Source organism: Rhineura floridana, chromosome 2, assembly GCF_030035675.1.
Source record: "Rhineura floridana isolate rRhiFlo1 chromosome 2, rRhiFlo1.hap2, whole genome shotgun sequence".
NCBI lineage: Eukaryota > Metazoa > Chordata > Lepidosauria > Squamata > Rhineuridae > Rhineura > Rhineura floridana.
In genome coordinates this window covers 18,119,348-18,143,440 of record NC_084481.1, presented here as the reverse complement: position 1 = coordinate 18,143,440, position 24,093 = coordinate 18,119,348, and the positions used below count along the sequence as shown (strand labels likewise).

The 24,093-nt window shown below is 40.1% G+C and overlaps 1 protein-coding gene across 4 annotated transcripts in view; it reads left to right on the top strand.

Annotated features, from left to right (window-relative positions):
- Positions 1 to 24,093, top strand: part of NBEAL1 (neurobeachin like 1) — a 158,357-nt gene that overhangs the window by 25,624 nt on the left and 108,640 nt on the right. For all 4 annotated transcript variants that reach the window (XM_061607938.1, XM_061607940.1, XM_061607937.1 and 1 more), the window contains exons 3-10: positions 2,440 to 2,531; positions 6,128 to 6,289; positions 7,554 to 7,635; positions 10,270 to 10,397; positions 12,637 to 12,719; positions 17,179 to 17,264; positions 18,441 to 18,747; positions 23,343 to 23,449. In XM_061607938.1, coding sequence (XP_061463922.1) covers positions 2,440 to 2,531; positions 6,128 to 6,289; positions 7,554 to 7,635; positions 10,270 to 10,397; positions 12,637 to 12,719; positions 17,179 to 17,264; positions 18,441 to 18,747; positions 23,343 to 23,449 — 1,047 coding nt within the window. The remainder of the gene's footprint in view (positions 1 to 2,439; positions 2,532 to 6,127; positions 6,290 to 7,553; positions 7,636 to 10,269; positions 10,398 to 12,636; positions 12,720 to 17,178; positions 17,265 to 18,440; positions 18,748 to 23,342; positions 23,450 to 24,093) is intronic.

Below are 24,093 nucleotides of genomic sequence, written 5' to 3'. Positions count from 1 at the left end.
ACACAACAGCCTAGTGAAGGACTCCTATTTACTCTGGAAGTGAGTCACCCTCCTGTTCTGCCTTTTTTAAGGAATGTTTCTATTTTGGAATAGGCCATTGATGTCTGTCCCTGACTTTTGGGAATGGTTCCTTATCTGCACGGATGTTGAGAGCTTGACTACTTTTTACCAATGGGAGGCAAAGAAATGCTGCAGTGGGCATTAGAAAGGACACAAGTTTGTCAAGTCCTCATAACATATAGAAGAAAACATTACATTCACACATTTTTTAATGTATAAAATGCATTTTCCAGGCCCTGCGTTCCATACGTCTTTTCCAGAGCTTGGAAGATTACTTTAAAAAAGTAATAAATTACAGTTACAGTTGCATGGCCCCCAAAAAGTAGTAATTACCGTTACAATTACAATTGCTCTGAAAGTAACTGATTACTTTACTTTTGCTCAAAAATAATTGCTACAATTACATTTTAGTTACTTTTAAAAAAAAAATGCCTACAAGGTGCTGACCTTGGCTGCTGCACATATAAGTAGCCTAAAACATTAAAAATAAGCACACACACACAGAGGGTAGTAGAATACATTTTTTATCCATAAGATTAACAGAATAGCATAACAAAATCTCACATCCCCTCACCCCACCCCCAGCAATGATGATACCCCAACACACACATTTTTTGTATATTTATATTGCCTCCAGCTCTTTTCTCCTTCCACTCCTGTCCATTTTTAAACAACTGTTTTCTCCACACCGTCTCGCTCTCCACCTCCTCCCTCGTTGCCTCCTAAGCACCCATAGAGCATGAAGGAAGAACAACGTTGCACAGAATCCCAGTTTGAAGCACATGATTTTTATTCACAAATCAGAGGAGCAGAAGACTTCCCTTGCTCCCCCCCCAAGTAATGCACAAAAGTAATGCTGGAAACATTACAATTACTCCTCAAAAGTAATGAAGTTACTACTCGTTCTATTACCAGCAAAATGTAATGAAGTTACCCACTCGTTACTCAAAAAAAGTAATAAATTGCAAGTAATTCGTTACTTGTAACTAGTTACTTCCAAGCTCTGATCTTTTCCTGAAATTCATACTGAACCTGCTTTTGCTTAGGGAGGTGGAGATGATGACGCAAGGCTCTCAAACCATTTGAGAACAGATGGAAATTCTGGAGGCAAATCTTGTTGTGCTTCCAAATGCAAACCTGAGAATGCATGCAGTGGAAGTTGCCAGTGCCCATAAGTCTGAAAACTGCACCCCCGAGTCTTTATATGGCTGAGAGCCACAAGGCCTGCATCAATTTGCTTCAGGGTATGTTCAGCTTATTGTAGCAATGGTAGCACTAAATCATGGTGGGGAGATATATGAGAAGTATCCTGTAGCATATGGGTTTGCTGTGACTGTTCCACCCTCATTTGTTTGGACTAGAAGTGATCAGCATAGGAACTGACATGGCTTACTGGGACCACGCCAATAAGCGGGCTCACAGCTGCTCTGCTACATCCCAATTTTTTTTACCTCTGCACTGAGCTAAGCCAAGATATGGCTTGGAATGTCATCCAGACCTGGGCTCATGGTGAAGCCCTTTCCTTGTTAACTGTGAGCTGTAGCCAAGGTTTGTTCTTGGCCAGCTGTGAAAAAAAGGGTGATGGTCATGGGCAAAAATGATCACCAAAATGTTCTCTAAGTCAGCCTTGCTCAGTTGCTCCTCAACCCTCTCTCCTGCCCTTTTCAGCTCTTCCTTTTGCCCTCTTTCCTCCAAAAAGATGCTCTATTCCTCTCCAGCTAATATCCAGGGATGTCTTCAAGATAAGAAACTGTTCATACTGAGTCAAATCACTGATCCATCCAGCTCAATGTTGTTGTCAGCAGCAATTCTGAGGTCTCGTGTAACCGTCTTTTCCAGCCCTGCTTCCTGAGACCTGTTGTTAACAGGAGAAAATTGAATTTGTGTTCTTTTGCCTGCATTTGTTCTACGCATTCTCAGGCCCTATCTTGGGGATCCAATAGGTTGAGCTCTCTTTGTTCCTTCTAATGAATGGGACATGGTTGTACATTAACTGTATAAAGCTGCCGATGTATTATGTTTTATTTTTAAGTGTTTTGGGAAATGGAATCTCTGGGAATGTTCAGTCTTGTTACTGAATATCTCAGAAATAGTTTGATTGGCAGCAATAACAGAAGATAGACAGGCTTTATGTGAATAAAGTGGCTCCAGTTGCCAAGAAGTGCATGAAAATATTGGAGAAGGGTGCAGAGGCACACTTTTTATCACAGAATAGCGGAGTTGAAAGGAGCCTTCTTCTGATATAAGGCCATCAAGTACAATTCCCTGCTAATGCAGGAATCCAAGTTAAAGCATACCCATAGAATCATAGAAACCCACAGAATTTTTAAAATGCTTTGGGAACAGAAATTAACTTTTTAAAACTGTTTGTCTCCACAGAAAGACCCCGACTACTTGAAGCTCTGGTTGGACAGTTTTGTTTCTAGTTATGAACAATTTCTGGATGTGGATTTTGAGAAACCGCCCACTAGGTATGTAGAAATACTCCCTTGCACTGATGCCTATTTTGTGTTTAAGTTGATGTATGTTAACTGGTTAACTGAGAGCCAGTGTTGTGTAGTGGTTAAGGTGTTGGACTACAATCTGGGAGACCAGGGTTCGAATCCCTACACAGCCATGAAGCTCACTGGGTGACCTTGGGCCAGTCACTGCCTCTCAGCCTCAGAGGAAGGCAGTGGTAAAACCACCTCTGAAAACCGCTTACCATGAAAACCCTATTCATAGGGCCGCCATAAGTCGGAATCGACTTGAAGGCAGTCCATTTCCATTTTCATGTTAACTGCGGGACTTTTCTACATTGTGGTCTGCTGTGTGCAAACACTTTATACAACAGAAGTGCAGTACAAACTTAGTGGCTGCTTTCACATGGCAACTAAACCATGCTTTTTAAAGCCAAGGTTTAGTGTGATGTGCACAAGCTAGAATGAGCCACAGTGAGCCTGTACGCTTCTTCCTCCCAAGTGGCTGTGAGGAGGAATTTTGCTGTGTTTTCAATTAATTTCTGCTTATTGTGTATGAAGCAAGGATGGTGGTTTATAACAAATACAGGCTAGTTAACAGGTCAGTTTCAGAAACTTCAGTTTGAAATTCTGCCAGAACTCCTCCCTGATGTGGGAGGAGAGAGGTATGTGAGCCCAAGACTGGCTTGGGGTTGTTCTACCTTGTACATTTCACACTAAACCATGGTCAGTGATTCTGCACACCTGTACATCTGACAATCTGCACTTAAATGCTGCTGCTATATAATCAACTTCCAGTGGACTCTGTAACATTTCTTAGTTTTTTTCAATTCAATTGGTACAGGTCAGCTGCTGGTTAAATCAACTGTGAATCAGCAGTAACCCAAAGTAACTTGTTATGTGAATACACTTGTAATATGAATAAGCCACATGTCTATGTGTAAAGATTCTTTTTACTTTTTCTCCTTTGTTCCACACTGGTATTTCTTGATTGTCCTGGTGTACATTCTTTAAAAATGGGCTTTGCACTGCTAAATTACAGAGCCGGGTAAACATTCTTGTTTGCACTGAACCAGGAAGTGACCTAGGTATGTGATTCTTGAATGTACTTGCTGCAACTTCTTTTAATGGCACAGTCCTGTGCATGTTTACTCACAGCTCAGTTCCCACTGTGTCCAATGGGGCTTGCTCCCTAGTAAGGGTGTTTAGGATTGTGGCATTAGTTTTTTTTTTATAATGACAATTGGATTTTTCCTGTTGAATAGCAACAACAACAAAGATAGTGGACCTACTTCTGCTTACCTGAGACTGAACAATGGGGGTGCAGGAGCCTGTGAAATACCTGGCAGGCAGACCACAACCCATGGTTAGTGGGCTACATTTGGGTGTGGTGGGTTGCAGAGATGTGCAGGCCTGCTATAGATTCCTGAGCATGTTTTTTCAGAGGACGAGAAATATTATCAGTGGAAAATTGCAGACTAACACAGATGTTTACTGTATTGTGAATGCCCTTTTCTAGATTAAAGGTATTCTAGATTTCCATCTCTTAACTAATAGTATTTTAAGAAAATATGGCAAAAGATTAAAAGTGAGGATCTGTAAACTGGAACTCAGCATGAACAATACCTTCTATCAGGACTGGGCTTGCATTGTAACAGATGAACAAGAGAAAATATCTAGGCAGATAAAGGCAAGGGAAGGTTGGTACTATGCCTTGGATAGATGGCAACAAAGGGCAGATTGTTTCCCATTTCATCATCTATTCATTGTGTGCATGGATTCAGTTAGAATTTCAGATTACAATTTTTTGCTGTCTGTAGTAACTAGAATGCATATGAAGAATGCCATCTCTTTGTGTTATTACATTGTAATATATTCTGACAGAACATTAACAGAAGAGAAATAGGAGCATGGAAGGATGGCAATTGATATGAATTGCTATGTTTTGTAACCTACTACTTAGAAATCTGTCAATTTCCTGTTTTATTTTGTTGTATATAATAAATATGGAACAGCAACTATCCATGGGATCATTTTTGGCCCACAAATTCAATGCTGCAGGATGCAGCTAATTTCCTTTATTGCACCTGTTGTTGCAGTCTACTTCCTGTGGACTTTTCATCTCTTATTCTTTCTTATAGTAGTCTTAATGTCCCAGTCCTTAGCACATTTCAAGGAATTAAATTCGATTGAAACCACTGGTGTTTATATCTAAGAAATATATTTAAGACCAGGATGTTAGCATGTCAGTTCATGGCTGCTCCTGCACCTCTGTTGTGAGGCAAGACTGAGCACTCTGCAGTACAATAGATCTCTCGACAGCTGTGTCCGTAGATCATGAAAGATTAATCTACTCTGCTACTTTGTATTTCCCAAAGCAACTACGGCATCTTGTTCTGCTTACAAGTGAAAGGATGAAACCTTGCCAGCTTGTAAAAGTACTTTTGCCTTACTGCAGGGGAGTGTCTTCAGCTGTGAAATAAATTTGAATATTGTCTTCTAATTACAGTGTCAAGCATACAAACAAAGGAATGTAGGGGTGTCTGCTCTCAGGTGACTTAAACATTGGGATGTTTTCTGTTCAGCTGTGGAATTCACATCCATTTAAAAGTGACTAATTTAAAAGACTAGTTTTTGCAACTCTTATAGTTGGTAGCTGTAAATGAATCTTCACTGCTGTAATTAATCTTGAAAATGTTATGTCTCATCGGACTTCTGACCCTTGCAATTAGCATATAGGACCAGAGCCAGTTACTTCTGTTAATGCAAGGCCTCCCCATTTGACCCATCTCAGACCATTTTGACCAAACTACACCTACCTGCCCTACACCTGACCTCATATATGGTATCAGGTGTGGGTTTGGTAAACCTGCCTTAGACTTAAAAGAGTTTTGCAGAGACTGCCAATCAGATGATTGGTGGTGCCTGTAAAGCGGTGTGCACAGGGCTTTGCAAAACCTCAACGATCAGCTGATTGTTGGTTCTTGCTCAGCGCTGTCTTGCAGAATGTTTTGCAAAGGTCATCTGATATCAGGTGATTTGACAGGTGGGTGGCCCCATTCACCTCTCGGACTTGACCTGTGAGGGTGGGGGAGATAACAGTCTGGCCCACTGCCAAGATCCAGTTCCCCACCCCTGTGTTAGGGGAAAGACTGAGGAAAAGGATAAAACACATAGACCCATGTAATAGATCCAGCAGTTTTCTCTGATCTGAATGGATTTGTTTAACGTAATCTGGATTATGCCCATTGTTAACATGTTATACTATATACTATTTCTGAATAATCTGTCTGGAATTTAGTGGGCCAGGGCAGCCTGTACCTGTTTATGATCTCATAATCATCACCCTGGACCAATTGTAGCAGATGCTTCAACGGGGAAGTAATCTTTTTTTTGGGGAAAAAATCTAATATTTTTTAAAAATGTTAATTATTATCATGCAAGAACCAGGACAGAGTAATATATTGGCATGATTCCAATTTCTTGGCCCTCTGGCAAATGTCTGGATCCCTTTTGCTTTGTCAAATGAGATGGAGACACCAATGCATATAAAACGTTAAATGATTTCTTTTTGCCCTGTCCTAAAAAGCTCCTGGCTTTATTTTTAGGGTGGATGATGTTCCCCCTGGAATATCGCTGCTTCCTGATAACATTCTTCAGGTCTTGAGGCTCCAGCTGCTGTACTGCGTCCAGAAATTGTCAGAAGGGTTGGAAGAACCACAGCAAGCCTTGTCGCTTCTCCTTGTCAAATTCTTCATTATTCTTTGCCGGTACATTTTAAAACCTAGTTGACTTCAGAAGCAGACTGGGGGTGTGAGGGTTGGGGAGAGAGATATCACCAGTACTTCCCCTTTAGCAATTTTTCCTCTTGATTACATGCTTCCCCCGTCCTTTCACCCTCTAGTCTAGCTTCTTCACCCTTCTGTTCACTGTCCCTGCTCCACCCTCTATGGCAGTGGTTCTCAAACTTTTTTGGTTCATGGCGCACTGTAAAACATATAAAAATTTTCTGGTGCACTTCGTGTACAAAATATATATTAATTGATCATGGATGTAATAAATCTCTATACAAATGGGTTTCTTCTCATTTTTAAAATATACTTTCATAATATTCACGGCACACCTAGTCACCTCTTGCGGTGTACCCTTTGAGAATCACTGCTGTATTGTCACAACTTCTCCAACCTCATAAATGTAGAGCAGGGGTGGGGAACCTCAGACTTCTCTGTCTGCCCCTCAAGACTCTTCCCAGACAACAGCCCCACATTGCTCGCTGGCCCTGCTTTGCACCCTCTTTTAGTGTTTTTGCCCAGCTGGATTCTGATGAGTTGCTTGCCTGAGGAAGTATACAGAGGGTGTGTGAGGGTTTGTAGAAACTGGCGTACTGGGTAGGACAAAGGTAACATTCATTGCTCCTCTCACTTTTGCTTCTGGCCCCACCCAGCAATGGCATGTGCCCCTCTCCCCCAAAGTTTGTCTAGAAGGGAACGCAGCCCTCGGGCTCAAAAAGGTTCCCCAGCCCTGAGAGTTCCCATTCTAGAGAATTGGAGCTGGCTCTGCCCAGACTCATGGATTCAGTGGTAAGCAAGGGCGAGCCATCTGATGTGAAACAAAATTTTGTACTTCTGATTCTAACTTACTCCCATCAAGTACTAAATAACTCATCTAGAATTTGTCTGTAATTCAGCTAACCCTCCAAAAAGTTCTAAAATATAAATAATTAGCGCTAGTTCATACCCGCATATACATAAAGTGCTATTGTGAACCATTTTGGGGGTACTTGGCAGTGAAAAGAGAGATATAAATCCCATTAATAATATTGTTTACCATCTAATGGCATTTTTAAAGATACACAGCCTCTCAATGTGAGATTATTCTGTGTTTTAGTAATTTAAATCATAGTGCAGGATGTTTCTTGAAATCTTGATATATGCTCCCTCTTATCAATTTTTCTGTTGAATGCTAAATTATATTCACTAAACTCAGACAATTTTACCATGTCTTGCCACTCATGCCCTCTTATTTTGGTTTCAGAAATTTGGCTAATGTGGAGGAGATTGGGACTTGTTCCTACATTAATCATGTCATTACGATGACTACACTCTATATTCAGCAGGTAGGTGTATGTGTAATTTGCTAAAATGACTTTCTTGTCAGAAACTGGAAATGATCTCATAACTGTGATCTGACATCTGTAACTCACTTTATTCTCTATTACAACCCCACACATCCCAGCATTACCATTGGGAGTGACAATGTTAACCAGTCAGATTTAGTTGACTGGTTAGAAGAGGCTCATTTGATGGTAGTGAAGTAGAAGTAAGTTTTAGGAATAGTTTTGTGAGCATTCTTAATTACAGTAAATTTGTGTAGGTGTTCTGTAATGTTAAATGAATTTTTGAAAATCCATATATGGGGCACATGATAAGGCAATGAAAGGTTTGATGTATCAGAATTATATTGAAACCCTGCTGACCTTATAAGTGTTTTATGTTTAAAGCACAGGTGGGCTGTATGTGGCCCCCAGCCTCATTTTATACAGCTCCAATACCTGAGGATTCCGCATTTCCCCATTTCAGCAGAGTTCCTTCCTTCCTTGTTGTTTCTTTCCTCTCTGGATTTTGTGTGTGTGTGTGTGTGTGTGTGTGTGTTGCACACTGAAGTCAGAAAGGAATTATTTTCACTTGCTTTCTAAGACAGCCATTACATTGCTCTTCTGTACTAAAAAAAAATACTTTGTTTTTTGGTAACCTCATCAAACCCAATTAGGGCTTTAGTTTGAAGACACCTGTGTAGGATTATTGAATTCTAATTCTTAGGTAGCCATGGTGAAAATTAAAGCAGGGTGGTCTTTGTTCTGGTTCCGTCCACCACCAACTTGTGACTTCCTGACAGAAAAAAAGTTGCCTGCTGTTGGTTTAAAGTATCTGCTAGTTTTATTGACTAGATTGATAATACTACCAACAAGCATTCTTGTAGCATGTTTTGAGTGTTCAAAATGTTTTGAGTAAATTATCTCAACAAAGCTGTAGGTCAGTTTTATTACCCCATATTGACCATGTGAGCTGAGATCAAGAGAGAGTGACTTTTCTTAAGAGAGTTAAGGTGAGAATTGAAGTGGAGACTTCTTGCTTGACAAATTACTCTCTTAGACAGTGCACCACTCTAGCATAAGTGCTTGAATCAATGGTGGACATTTTTACCATTTAATAAAGAACAATTTTTAGAAGCATTAAATGCAGCAGGATCCCCCACCACTGCATAAGCTCATCACTGCTAGCTGACATGCAAATATAAAAATAGCAGCAACAATTCCCTTGGGTAGTTAACTCCTGTCATGCCTAATCCATTTTGTAAGTTTCCTGCGCAAAAGGGGATTCACAGAATTCACAAACTGCTTTTTAAACTCCCTCTGTTCACTCCCAAATTTAACAGGGGGTTTAGTGTAAGAACTCTGAGGGGGGGGGAATAAACAAAGAAAATTATACTGTGTGTGCCCCAGAGGCACTTTTTTCTTAGTGTTGTTTTAACTGTATGGTTTGGGGTGTGTATTTTATACTTATTATTTTCTGTACACCGCTCTGATATTTTATGACATGAGTGGTTTACAACATATTTTAAAAATAAAAAAATTACAGGAGTTCCCACCCCATATCTCAAAACTGATCTTTTGGATTCAACCCCCTTTTAAAAGTCAGCCTTGTAGGTCCAGTGCAGGAAGTTGCTGACAGGTAGGGGGCAGAGATGGTGGGGTGCATGCATGTGCCTTTGGAATAGTGTCTTTTGTTGGTTGATAACTCTTTGGGAACTGAGTTTGTATTTTTTACCTTGTTTGAGAAAATAAAGATAGAAAATGCCTTGGCCTAACAACATTTTTAGTGAACTTTAAGAAAAACCTTGAATGAAAACAAAGCTCGGTTTGGATGTGCAACTGTCAATACAATTGTATGCATGTTTCCTCAGAAGTAAGACCCATTTGGGTTGTATCCAAGACTGTGCAAGCAGATTTTGGTTCCTACAATGGGGCTTCCCCTTCATTTTCTTCCTTGGCACTCCCCTCCTCCCCAAAATCTTCTCTGGAGGATTATCCAACCCTCTGGAGCAGATTTTGAGGGCGTGTGGGAGGGGGACAGGGGAGGAAGGGCAAGTTTCATTGCACATGGGGAAGTCTGTTGTGCAGATGGAACTGCAGCATTGGATACTACCCAATGAGCTTTGATTTAACTGTTTCCATCAATGCTGATATTGTGTAGGGACTGGGGGGGATTTAGGGTTTACTGTAAAATTGAAAACCTTTTCAATTAAACTTAATAACAAGAGCAAAGTTAGCATGGGAGCATAACCCTTTCATTTTATCGTATATTGGCAATGGTCGTACATAACTATGGGAAGCGTAGATGGGCACGGGGAGTTTGTGCCTGGGGTGGGGGAAGAAGGGATGTGGGGAGACGTGTGATTCTGTGGCCTCTTCTGATCCCTAAACCCTGGATTCAGTTGTACATCTGAGCCTGACTGGAAGTGATATTTCATTATTGAACTTTTCTTTTTGGAAAATCTTGCAGTTCCTTTCCTTTCCTAGGAACATAGGAAGCTGCCTTTTATGCCAATCGGACTGTTGGTCCATCTACTTCAGTATTGTAGACACTGACTGGCGGCAGCTTTCAAGGATTTCAGACATGGGTGCAAAGCTTGCAAGACTGGTAGTGTTGAGAGCATTTTGATGGCAATTGTGTTTTTGTTGTCTCTTCAGTTAAAGAGTAAAACAAAGGAGAAAGAAGTAGCTGATCAAACGCCCATAGAAGAGTTTGTAAGACATGCACTGGCTTTTTGCGAAGGCCTCTACGACCCCTATCGAAATTGGAGGCAAAGAATTGCTGGGTATGTGGCAATCTCGTGATGACATTTTGTTGTCATGGTGAATTTCCTCAAACTATGAATGTCAATGAAACGCTGTCAACGAAAGTGGTTTTGCTCAGTTTTGAAAACTCAGTGGAATGCTGTTTATCTTTCCATTCTGTCTCAGAAACGTTTTTGTGCACTGACCTTCCCAGTACTTATGGTACCCCACCAATGAAGAAAACTCCCTTGGTGTGTCTCCTTCCATTGGTTACATGGTTCTCTTGAAGGCCTGGGTTAATGCTTGCATGGGGAGGAGTTCCAGTGTGAGCTCCTCCTCCACGGTCAGAGGTGTTGCATGTCTCCCCAGTGGTGCAGGAAGGAGGTAGTGCACCTGTGGCATAGCCACTGTTTGCAGAGTAATGCGAACACTGGGTCTTACCCTACATGTTCTCACAGCAACAGGGATAGTTTCATTTAAAAACTGAACTGAGGAACATGTGGCCCTGCAAATGTTGCTGGACTCCAACTCCCATCATCACCAGCCAGCACGGCCAGTGGTCAGAGTTGATGAGTGTTGTTGTTCAGTACCATCTGGAGAGCCACACATTCACCATCTCTACTTTCAAACCACCACCTTCCATTTATATCTGTAGATTCTTTTGCTAGTTGACAACCTATATACTTTTGCTCAAGTTCTTCTGTCCCTTTTTTCCATCAGTGCCCCCCACTTTTTACTTTAAACACACCTTTTCAGTACATTTGACCTATAATAACTGCTTTCCCAGTATCTTGGCAAATGGAATCTGTAACTTCCTTTCGGCCATAGATTTTACTGTATTATTTTTAGCTGTTGTACAAGTTCACTTTGGAGCAGAGTAACTGAGTCTAGAAAAGTAAACAAATATAATAAAACACACATCCTGTAATATAACCCTTACTTCTTGGAAAGTGCATTCTTTTCGTCATTATTAATATTAGCAAAGTTTCCAATTTTAACAACCACATGTGCAAGATATTAACTTAATAAAGACCAAAAAGTAACACTACAACTTGGTGCATATCAGTCGTACACCTAGAGCAGCCTTTCCCAACCAGTGTGCCTCCAGATGTTGTTGGACCACAATTCTCATCTTTCCTGACCATTGACAATGCTGGCTGAGGCTGATGGGAGTTGTGGTCCAGCAACATCTGGAGGCACACTGGTTGGGAAAGGCTGACCTAGACAGTTGACTAAACAGAGAACTTCAACACATAGAGTCCACTAAATGACTTTTGGGTCACAAAAGACCAAACGGGAGAATATATTCTTAAAATGAGAGAGAGGGAGAGCTGGTTTAGTCTCTTTGTGACTGGACAGAAACAGAGAGGGAGAACTGCTTCATCCAGGTGCTCCACAAACAACTATGGGAGACAAACATGACTTATTGTGTGCACACCATGGGAATGTGCACTTGCAGGTAAGTATGTCCAGCCAAAAAATCATGTGGTTGACTCTCACATGTTTATTTGGCGAAACAAATATGAGCCTGGTTCAGTCCATTGTGTGTCGCCTTAAGAAACCGTGATATGAATGCACCTTTTGCCTGTGCAAATAGCCACTTTGCTCCTCCCTTCCCGTGAGATGGAATCAAACCAAGAAATTTCTAATTTATCATAATTACATTGTTTGGATGAAAATATGTTTACCAGATTCGGAACAAGCTGCAATATTAAACCTCAACTTGAAGTTGGCTTGCTGTCTTGGTTTGTTGGGAAGCTGGTACCCATCATCTCCCACTGTGGACAAAATAGGAAGCTATTTGAGACGTTCTTGTTTGATTGCTTGTATCACAAAAGAAGAAGCGAAGGGGGGGTGTGCATTGGCAAAAGCTGGTTCGTATCTCAGCTTAAATGTGGCCACAGTATATCTATTTACCTACTTAACTTTGTAATGCAAGAAGCAGCTGTATAAATATAGGATAGAAGGGGTCACTTTTGTGAGGCTGAAGTATTGATAAATTCCATCTTGTTTATATTTATTGAACTTGTATTGTTAAAACTGCATTTTCTTAAAGTCACTTTTTCCCATGTTTAAAAGTGCACTGTATAGAAATAAAATAATCCAAAAGAGTACCTTGGTAGCTTTTCAAGTACTGTAAATGTAATAGGGAATAGGTATATGATTGTATTTTAATGAATATATATTTTAGAATAAATAAAAATGTGTTCTGCCTATAAATAAATCTTACCTTGAGGTTTCTTCTCTTTTTCTTTCTTTCTTTCTTTTTCAAAAATGTAGGCGAATTCTAAGCAGTGTTGAGAAAAGCAGGCAAAAGTACAAACCAGCTTTACTCACGGTGGAGTTTGTCCCTTTCTTTTACCGTGAGTATCATTGCCGTGATGTCTTAAATATTACTAGTATCTGGTTCAGAATGAGAGGTTGTTAAGGAGGAAGATTTCTTGCTTCACAGTTCCAATCTCAAGGTGATAAATACAGAAGAATTGCTGAAAGATGCTCCAGGATACTACTGTTGCAGTATTGACAAATATTATTTTATAATTTTCATTCATGTTTATGATTTTTTGTGTACTATGCCAATATGAGTAGAGTATCTGATTTGGACTGACAAAAGTCAGGTACAAATGTCAGCTTAGCCATGGAGTTCACTCGGTGCCCCTGCTTGCACATAACACTAAGCCAAGCCATACTTTAATGTGATACAAGCAAACATGTGGGTTCCTGGAGGGAAGATTGCAGCTGCTGTGCTCCTCCGCTGGTCCTGTTGTTGCCACACTACCTGGTCTAGCCATGGTGTGGCTTAGCATTGCGTCTGAACCCAGGTTTATGGTTTGTCTCCCCATGAGAAACTGCAAGTGGTAAAGAAAGGACAAACCATAATTTGTCTGGATTGAGACAAACCACGAGCCTTTGCTGAGATGCAATTGTAAGTTAGTTTTTGAAATATTCTATTGTTGTCTCTTTACCTAACAAGTAACAAGTAGCTGTTGAGAACACAAATAAAAGGTTAAATGCTGAAACTTTAAAATAAACATAACTAGATAAGCGGAAACCCATCCTTTTAGCATAAGTAGGTTGGCCAGCCCCCAGCCCCAAATCCCACCTCTTCCTGGGATCTCATCTTAGAGAGCTGACAGCAGGTAACAATACTTGTCTGAATGTCACACAAATGTGTTCCTTCTGTGGGCTTCCCTTCTTGGTATATTTTGTCATGGGTCAGTGTTGGTTTGCAGTAAGTTTAACCATCATGGATAATGAAGACATCTGGTATCTGGAATAAGTGCCACTAGTAATTGTGTTCTTCACAAACTTTGAAGAGTTGGCTTGTGAACCAACCTTAGAAGGGTTTTTCTTCTGCTTGAAGAGCTGAAACTCTGGGACAAAAAAGCAGCATCTTTGTATTAAAAAAAATGAAAGAAGGAAAAGTTTCAGGAGCTACTGACATAAACTATTGGTCCAATAAACACCACTTTCTGAGAACAACATGTACAGTTTACGTTCTCCCTTTATATAAGTATGAATGCATGCTATAGTATCAAGGTTCCTAAAAGCAAATGGTGCACAGCTAAACTTATAAAGAAAAAAACTTGTGCATGAAATATAGTGATTCATTAAGCATGCATAGTTAACATTTTGTTTTGCACTAACCTGGATCCCCCTAAGCTTTTTATTCTTACAGAAATTTAAGAAAAAAAATAAATTCTTAAATGCAGTTTTTGTTTGAATAGTCAACTTGATTTAAGACTTGGGTTTTATGCCCCCCCTTCCAGGCCAAGAAAAGAGGGTGACATTTGAACTGTGCTGGCTTGTGACATTATTTGGAGTTCTTCATGGTGCTAATTTCCAACAAAATAACCTTTTGTGGTTTTGGCAGTAGCTGGTTTGTCTGTAAGGTTGTTGCTATGGCAACAGCTTCCAGGTTAATTTTTATTGCTAAGAAAAATTCTTTAGACTACTTGTAATTCCCTTATGCCAAGTAAGGTATGAGCAATTATACAGTACAATGGTTTTTCACTGGAAGGGGAAAGATGTTGGACCTGTTCTAGTTTTAGCCAATAGAAGTTAGTCTTGGGCACTGTGAATATTTAAGAGCTTTTTGGTACATTAAACTTAATATATATTAAATTAATATATAAAAGCTTTATGAAGTTAATAGCATCTTTTAAATGGCTGCATTTTCACATACTACTAAAGCAGGGGTGGGAAACCTCTGGCCTGTGGGTTAAATTCGGCCTGCCAGGCCATTTCCCTAAAACTATGCCCACCTTTGCCATACATGATGTCACATCAGGTGTGGAGAGGTGGAGACACAACTTCCAATCCCTGTAGAAATCAGGATTGAATTCTTTGAGCATTAGCTGATGTGTGGAAAATTCAGTCTTGACTGGGGTTTCAATGCAAATCCGTTCCTGAAAAGAATCTGGCCCAGAGAGCCAAAAGCTTCCCCATCCCTGTACTAAACTATGATTTAGCATTAAGTTATGTGAATCACCCTGAACCAGGACAAATGGTGGTTAGTCTTGACAGTGGTTACTTAAAACAATCAAACTTCATACCATAGTTTATAAAGCTGTCTTGTTTTTGCTAACCATGGTTAAGGTTTTGACAAAGCACTAAACTGTGGTTAATCTGAAATGGAATCAGAAGTTGCCAGTCTCTTGTGGCTGCACACGAAGAGGAGGGAGGGAAGAGCATGCAAGCTGGAGACATACTGGGGCTTGTCCTGATAACACAAACCATGCTTTAGCATTGCATGCAAACTGGGCTAATATTTTATGCAGTTATTCTGAACATGTGACACTAATTTCTGAACTCAATTCCTTTCCTCCATTGGTTGACTGTAGTGTGGGCTGTCTCAGGTAATCCCGAGTCCTTACTCCTTACTGCTCATATATTGACAGAAGGGGGAAGAGGAATGCTCCTGGGCATTCCCCACTACAACAGCCAATGGCTGCATTTGGACATCATGCAAAACAGTAGTTTAGTGCAGCCTTCCTCAACCTTGGGTCCCCACATGTTGTTGGACTACAACTCCCATCATCCCTTACAATTGGCTAAGCTGGCTAAGGTTTATGGGAGCTGTAGTCCAGAAAGACTGCTTTAAAAGAAATGGGGGTGCCACAGCATCTGATTGCCCTGATGCGCAACCTATACTCTGGACAAGAGGCTACTGTAAAGACAGAAGGAGAAACCGATTGGTTCCCAATCAGAAAGGGTGTGAGACGGGTGTATTTTATCACCCTATCTGTTTAATCTATACGCAGAACATATCATACGGAAAGCAGGATTGGACCAAGATGAAGGAGGTGTGAAATTTGGAGGAATATCAATAATTTAAGATATGCAGATGATACCATGCTATTAGCAGAAACCACTAATGGTTTGAAACAAATGCTGGTGAAAGTTAAAGAGGAAAGCACAAAAGCAGGACTACAGCTGAGTGTCAAGACTAAAGTAATGACAACAGGAGAGTTATGTAACTTTAAAGTTGACAGTGAGGGCATTGAACTTGTTGAGGATCATCAAGACCTTGGCACAGTCATTAACCAAAATGGAGACCATAGTCAAGAAATCAGAAGAAGGCTAGGACTGGGTAGGGCAGCTATGAGAGAACTAGAAAAGGTCCTCAAATGCAAAGATGTAGGACTGAACACTAAAGTCAGGATCACTCAGACCATGGTTTCCCGATCTCTAGGTGTGGATGTGAAAGTTGGACAGTGAAAAAGCGGATGAGAGAAAAATCAACTCATTTGAAATGTGGTGTTGGAGGAGAGCTTTGTGCATACCATGGACTGCGAAAAAGACAAATAATTGGGTGTTAGAACAAATTAAACCAGAACTATCACTAGAAGCTAAAATGATGAAACTGAGGTTATCATACTTTGGACACATAATGAGAAGACATGATTCACTAGAAAAGACAGTAATGCTGGGAAAAACAGAAGGGAGTAGAAAAAGAGGAAGACCAAACAAGAGATGGATTGATTCCATAAAGGAAGCCACAGACCTGAACTTATAAGATCAGAACTGGGTGATTCACGACATGCTCTTGGAGGTCGCTGATTCATAGGGTCACCATAAGTCATAATCGACTTGAAGGCACATAACAACAACAAGTCCAACAATATCTGGAGACTCAAAGTTGAAAAAGTCTAGTTTAGTGAGATGTGAACAGACCTAGCTTCCTCCTGAATTTATGTATTCTCTCTTCTCCTCCAACAGCGGACTGGGAGGAGGACTTTGGAAGCTTTGATTCCACTTTTGATTAATTGTACCTTGCTGGACCTTAAACTGTGGTTTATCTTAACTGTGGTTAGTTTAAACAAGCCAGCTTGAGAAACCACAGTTTGAAGTTGGCTTGTTTGAAACTCATTATAGTTAAAATTAACCACAGTTTGTCTATTGGGACAACACAACAAACTGCAGTGCAGTAAAAGTGGAAGCAACTGTTTCTGAATTTCCCCTCCCTGCTGCTCAGGAGGTGGGGAGCACTTATCTTGGAGGAAGTTAGGCTTGTGCATGTTTCACTACTAAAGTATGATTTATTACTACATAGTTAAATGTTGCATCCAAACATAACGTGGTGAATTTATGCAATGTGGTGGCTTTTTTTTTCTTCAAACCATACTTCCACTCCTTCTGGCATATGATTTAGACGTCACTGCTATGATGAACATGAGCTGATTGTAGATTCTAGGGTTGATGTTGTTATGAAAAGAAAAAAAGCTGAGTTGTACAATAATTATTTTTGGGATATTTTAGTTGAACTACAAATGTTGTGGTTCAACATTAATATACAAGCAACTTGTTCTCTTTTTTCAGAGTGTTTTCAAGAAAGCGAGCATCTCAAAGAGAGCCTGAAGTGTTGTCTGTTGCATCTCTTTGGAGCTATCGTGGCTGGTGGGCAGGTGAGAATCCTGAAAAAATGCTGGTTTCCTTTGTATCCTCATTTATTCATGCATTTTGGTTGTATGGGAGGTCACACTAAACCAGTGTTAGACTCCAGCTGTTTCTCCTCCTCTTCCTGCACCACTGAGAGGAGAAATTTGGAATCTTCTACTTTTCATTAACTGTGGCTTCCTGTGTCATCCAAACTAGGAACTGTGATTACCAGTAACCGTGGCTAGTCTAAATAAAAAGACAAGCTTCCAAGAGATTTGGAGTACATTTTTGGAACTCTTTACTGAGTGGTATCAATAGCCCAAAGAAGTGGGAGGTGCACAGCACAGGGACTGGAACTTCTCCAACACTTTGCTTGTTAATCTGGGACCCCAGCACAGCATTAACGTTGACACTCTACTTCTTATTTGAGTTTGTGAACCTGAGCACTGAATAAAGCACCAAATGACTGAACTTCAGAAATGAAAACACTGTAACTGGAAAGGACAGTGGGGGCAGAGGGGAGGGAACTGAGGTGGACAGAGGGACTATGGGACTGTACTGTTTTATTGTAACAATATGAAAACGCTAATAAGCTATAGATTGTAAAAAAAAAATCTAGCCAGGTTCACAAACCATATTTTGAGGTGGGCTTGTTTTAAATTAATCATAGTTCAGTGTTATCCACAATTTGTCAGTGAGGACAACACAACAAACGGAGGTTAAGCAAAAGCTTCTGAACTGTCCTTTAGCAGTTCTCATGTGTAGTTGGTTTTACAAATTGTTGCACAAGGAGGATATCGTTTTGGGTTTGGTTTCCCTTTTCCTGCTCTGTATTCAAGTCCAGCCTTTGCCAGCCTGGTGCCTTCCAAATGGACTACCAGCTCCCATCAGCCCAGCCAGAACAGTTGTCCAAAGAACCTGGAGGGCACCAGGTTTATTTCTGTTAAATTGACAAAGGTGGCTGCTCTAGTCCCAGATGTTAAGCAGCTCCTCTGTAAACTCCTTCTGTGACACCTTCTGTAAGCAGAAAGAATGCCTTTGATCCAACTCATAGTATTAACTCATCTACTTTGTCCAGGTAAAATGACAGACTTAAAAACAGTTTGATGTACCGAATTTGTGCCTGTCAGTAGTAGTTTTTTTTAAAAAAGGCTCTCTGATATAATATTCTTCTATTGAGAGATTTTTACTGTTGACTTTAGAGAAATGCTCTTCAAGCCATTTCTCCTGCCACCATGGAAGTCTTGATGCGCGTATTGGCAGACTGTGACATGTGGAATAACAGGGACCCAGATGAAGTGAGCAGGAAGGCAGAGCTGACGCTTAAGTGCCTGACGGAAGTGGTTCACATCCTTCTAACCAGCAGCTCAGATCAGCGGCAAGTGGAAACCAGTACCATATTGGAGAACTACTTCAAGTTGCTCAACTCTGACCATGCAGCTTTGCCTAACTCACGGAAGTCTTGGCAGTGGGAGAGCAGATTCATAGCACTACAGATCCAAATGCTGAGTGAGTAATTTGCTGCCTTGGGAGATGGAAAAGGAGACAGGTTGTGGTTTCTCCGCAGAACCGTTTTCTTTTTTGGATGAAAAACTTGTGGTCCTCCAAATGTTGCTGGATGACAACTAAAAATAAAAAATAAAAAATTAAGGTGAATGTAGCAGTATAAATCCTGAAAATATTTATTATAATAAGGTGAAATAAACCAAGAATGCATCAATATAACAGAATATATCTAAATTTAAACATGAAAAGTTTTTTACAAAAATGTATGTCAAAAACAATATATAAATATGAATATTGTTTCTGATATGGAACAAGATTAGTAGGAGAAATCAAATTCTAATGTGGTGAGGATGTTTTCAAGATGGTCCAGCCAGACGCGTTTCGACACAAAATGTCTTTTTCAATGGCCTTAAAGATAGAAAGAGTATACAGCACAATATAATTTATGTCTTAATATAAAAAAAAAAAATTTATAGAAAGAATCTAATATAATATAAAATATACTTACTATAAAACTGGCTCACAACATGAATCAAATATAATTCAGTATCCAATAAATTCTGTAAAATATATAGATATACACATAAATAAAGAAAATAATACAAAGAAATATCACAGAATTTTTTACACATAAAAAATGTGTAATTTTTTTATGTTAATAGCATTAATTGCAATGTAAGTCTTTTAAAAATAATAATTTTTTCTTTTTTATGTGTAAAAAATTCTGTGATGTTTCTTTGTATTTTCTTTATTTATGTGTATATCTATATATTTTACAGAATTTATTGGATACTGAATTATATTTGATTCATGTTGTGAGCCAGTTTTATAGTAAGTATATTTTATATTATATTAGATTCTTTCTATAAATTTTTTTTTTATATTAAGACATAAATTATATTGTGCTGTATACTCTTTCTATCTTTAAGGCCATTGAAAAAGACATTTTGTGTCGAAACGCGTCTGGCTGGACCATCTTGAAAACATCCTCACCACATTAGAATTTGATTTCTCCTACTAATCTTGTTCCATATCAGAAACAATATTCATATTTATATATTGTTTTTGACATACATTTTTGTAAAAAACTTTTCATGTTTAAATTTAGATATATTCTGTTATATTGATGCATTCTTGGTTTATTTCACCTTATTATAATAAATATTTTCAGGATTTATACTGCTACATTCACCTTAATTTTTTATTTTTTATTTTTACCTTTGGTATTCATTAAGGTTCCATCCTGCTGGATAACTCCCATCATCTCTGACCATTGGCTGTGCTGGCTGAGTCTGATGGGAGTTGTAGTTCAGCAACATCTGGAGAGCCAAAGGTTCTCCATCCTTACTTTACAGAATGCTGACCCGGCTGTCTAGTGCCCTTCTTTTTTTGTGCCTTGCGTGAGATGATGGCCTGCAAAATAAAACTGCATCAGAACCTTGAGGCAATCCAGATGCAATGGCTTAGTTGTCTTCTATGCGCTGCTGATTCTAAACACAAAGACACTGCCAGCATTCAGCATCTGAAATCTCTAACTGGGTGTGATAAGCGTGTCACTGATTCATTTGGTGCATCAGAGTGGGTTCAATGTTAATGAGAGCCAGTGTGGTGAAGTGGTTAGAGCGATGACCTGGGAGACCAGGGTTCAAATCCCTGCTCAGCCATGAAGCTCACTGGGTGACCTTGGGCCAGTCACTGCCTCTCAGCCTAAACTACCTCATAGGGTTGTTGTGAGGATAAAATGGGGAGGGGGAGAATTATGTTTGTATGCCACCTTGACCTCCTTGGAGGAAAGGCAGGGTATAAATGCAATAAATAAATAAACATGTTGGGAGATGAAGTACAAAATCACTTGCACTTCCTTTTCTTGGCATTTCCTGAAAAGAGAAACTGTCACATCATCTGACCAGGGGTGGGATGGGGGTTATTTTATTCCTTTTAGACATTTTCTATGCTGCTCTTCAGTATAAGTAATATCGGGAAATCTCACAACAAGCAAATTGAAAGGATTTAACAAAGTTAGTCAGCTAAAAATCATTTCCGCTCCCTGTGTTCTCCCAGAAGCTGACAGACAAATATCTCCTTCTCACCCACTTCCCTCACCTGTAAGAATATAATCATGTTCTGCCCGCACTTCCAAGTGAACCTGTAGATATTTCTTAGATAGAAGCCGTTTCATTCTCTTTGGCGTAGCTCACAAAATGAAGAAGGTGTAGGAGGGCAGGGGTCTTTTTTTTTGTATGACAAAACGTTGCTGGACTCCAACTCCCATCATTCCTCACCATTGGCTGTGCTGGCCAGAACTCATGGGAATCAGAGTCTAGCAACATCTGGAGGAGCCACAAGTCCCCCACCCTTGGAGTATGGTTTGCTTGGCTCCTTTAATCTGTTTATGCTGATTTGTGATTTGATCCCTCATTTCTGGAGGCATCAACATAGGTAACGTGAGATCCCAGGCAGAAAAGCAAGGCGTTCTGACTGATCCCAGCTCTTGCACCGTGTGACACTTTTGATCCATTTAGACTAGTCCTGTCTGCTCTAACTGCCAGCAGCTGTCAATTACTTTAAGGCAGAGATGTGCAGATTTCTGCTTCAGACATCCTGTAGAAGATACACACAGTCCTAGCTATTTTAGATTTATTTTGATTTTTGGCCCACCCTGAACCTGAAGAATCTGGGTTGAGTAACTGTGTGCTAAGCACGTACTCAAAATTACAGTGATGCTGCATGGAGCTGTATGCTTTTAAAAGAGAGCAACTGTTTCACAGCAGACATTCTCAACAGTCATGAAATGTGTGTGGAATGTTTTGCTTAACTTTTGTTAAAAGAAAAAAATTGCTTTAAAAGCAATTTGTTTTGCGCATACCATAAATGCAATTTGAATATCTAAATGAATACCTTAAAAAAAAGAGAGACAGTCCTGCTAGAAGGAGTTATATTTTCATTGTTATATTTGTCAAGAATGTCTGGTTTGTAAGGTTGTCAGCTAAAATGGTTCTGTGGCAAGGAGCTGTGGGGGAAACATCTTGCCTGAATTAGGGCCTCTGGGAGGCCAGGAAACTTGTCAGTTCTCACAGGTGAACTCAATTAAACACTAAGCAAGAACACCTCCTTATCAGTCTGAGACTGGTGCCTCAAGGCCACAGGCCTGGGAAGGTCGGAAAAAGCACATGACCGTTAGGTGCAAAAGCTCCAGAAGATTTCATCATCAGAAAGCCCCCCTGACTGGCTAATTAATTCCTGCCTGTTGCTGGGCTTTTCCCCATAAAAATAGAACCAAGAATTTAGCTCTTTGTTCCCATTGTTCCTTGGTGCTACCTGATGTTGGGGTTCCATCTTCCATCTGCTATCCAGGATATACATCTCTAGGGAGATGTGGAACCATGATGTTACTCTGCTGCTTTACCTGTATTATGTGAGTATAGATTAGGCTAGACAGCTTTGTTATTTTTTACCTGTGACTTAAACTCTTTGCCTTTTTTTTAACCTAACTCTTAGGGGTATTTGGTTTCAGGAAATATTTTGCTGCTCTATTCTTGTACTTACATTTTATTTTAATAAAGCTATCTCTTATTTACCAGTGTGTGTTCATTTCAGGGGGAAATTGGCTCTGAATCCAGCACCTTGACCAATTAGCAACAGACTACTGTGTAGTTGGGTATTTTGCCTCGAGTGCATTCTTGGCTCTTCTTTTGCAATCCTTGGCAGTTCTATTTCTGGCACTTTGGGTTTCCCCTTGGCCCAGAGTAGGTGACCAGGTTTAAGGGGTGGTGGCAGTCTACCTACCTTGCAGGGTTGTTGTTGGTTTAACTTGGCCTTGGTAAGGGAGGCACGGGTTGTGCCTGGCCAGGATCAATTGTCCTGGGCTTGGAAGTTGACCCTGGTGGGAACTTGCAAGGTCTTGACAATGTTATGTATCAGTGCTTGGCTTCTTCACATGGTATAAAATTAACTTGTGGAATTCACTGCCATAAAATATTATGATGGCCACTAACTATTTAAAAGGGGGATCAGACAAATTCATGAAAGATGGATCTGCTATTAGCTATGATGGTAAATATCCCTCTGAACAGCACTTCTTGGAGGCAACTGCAGGGGTGGGGGATGGCTATTGCTTTATGTCCTGTTTGTGGGGCTCCCACAGGCATTTGGTTGGCTACTGTAAGAAAGAAGCTGCTGGACAAAATGGGCTCTTGATCTGACCCAGCAGGACTCTTCTTATGGTGACATGCCATAATTCTTAACAAAAGTAGACTTATCTCTTTCTACTTGTATGTAATGCAGGGTTGAGGAACTTTCCAGGTATTGCTGGACTACAACTCCCATCATCCCTGACCATTGACCTTGTCTGCTGGAGCTGATAGGAGCTGTAGTCCAACAATGTCAGGAAGGCCAAATGTTCGCCATCCCTGGGCGATATATAAGACAACAACCAACATTAACAACTGATTCCTTCTTTTTTTCCTTAACAAATTCCTTTGGGTTTACTGCTGAGGCTCATACTTGGGTTTCCGTACTGCAAAGGCTAAATCAAAAAAGTCTTTTTAAAAAAAAAATATAATCTATTTCTCTTTTGACTTTCACTTTCCCCTTCTTAGATACCATCACTGCCATGTTAGACTGCACAGACAGGCCTGTTCTACAAGCTATTTTCCTTAATAGTAACTGCTTTGAACATCTGATTCGACTGCTGCAAAACTGCAAGGTAAACAGAAGGTTGTACAACAGTTAATCTCCCCCCCCAATATATATGAAGGGAATGTTCCGGCTTTTGTAAGTGCTCAGTTGTTCCAATACCTTGGCCACATATTAGATAAAATCTTTGTCATGATAATGTACAAAATGGCTCGATGTGAGCACTCTTATATCCCCAAAGGAACAACTTGTACTTCCTGAATATTGTTAATACTCTTGAGTGCTTCCAAAGCTTTGGAGGGGAGCTGTTTTTGTATTGTTATTCAGATGTCCATCTTGTACTCCTGATGCACTTTAAAAAGTTGTGTTGGTGGCAGGCCAGGCCATGACTAATAAATGAATATTAAATTCCTCTCACAAAAGACACAATCCACAGGTTTCCTTTTCAGTTATCTATACCTCTGTTTTAATCCAGATGTGGCAATTCCCTTTCCGTACTGAAATCGTTGAGTGCTCCTGAAAAGTGCTTCCTCCCAGTTACGTTGTGCATGCTCTTTCTTACTGAGCAGGACAGTTTGCAAACCGTGATGTTCAAATGGGGAGTTGTCCCTTGGTATGCGTGCTGCCCCCCCCCAGCTCTCTCTGAATGATTTCTTTCCCTCTCTTCTCTTGTTACCCACTGACCATGGTTTCCATCCTGTAGTATACACAATG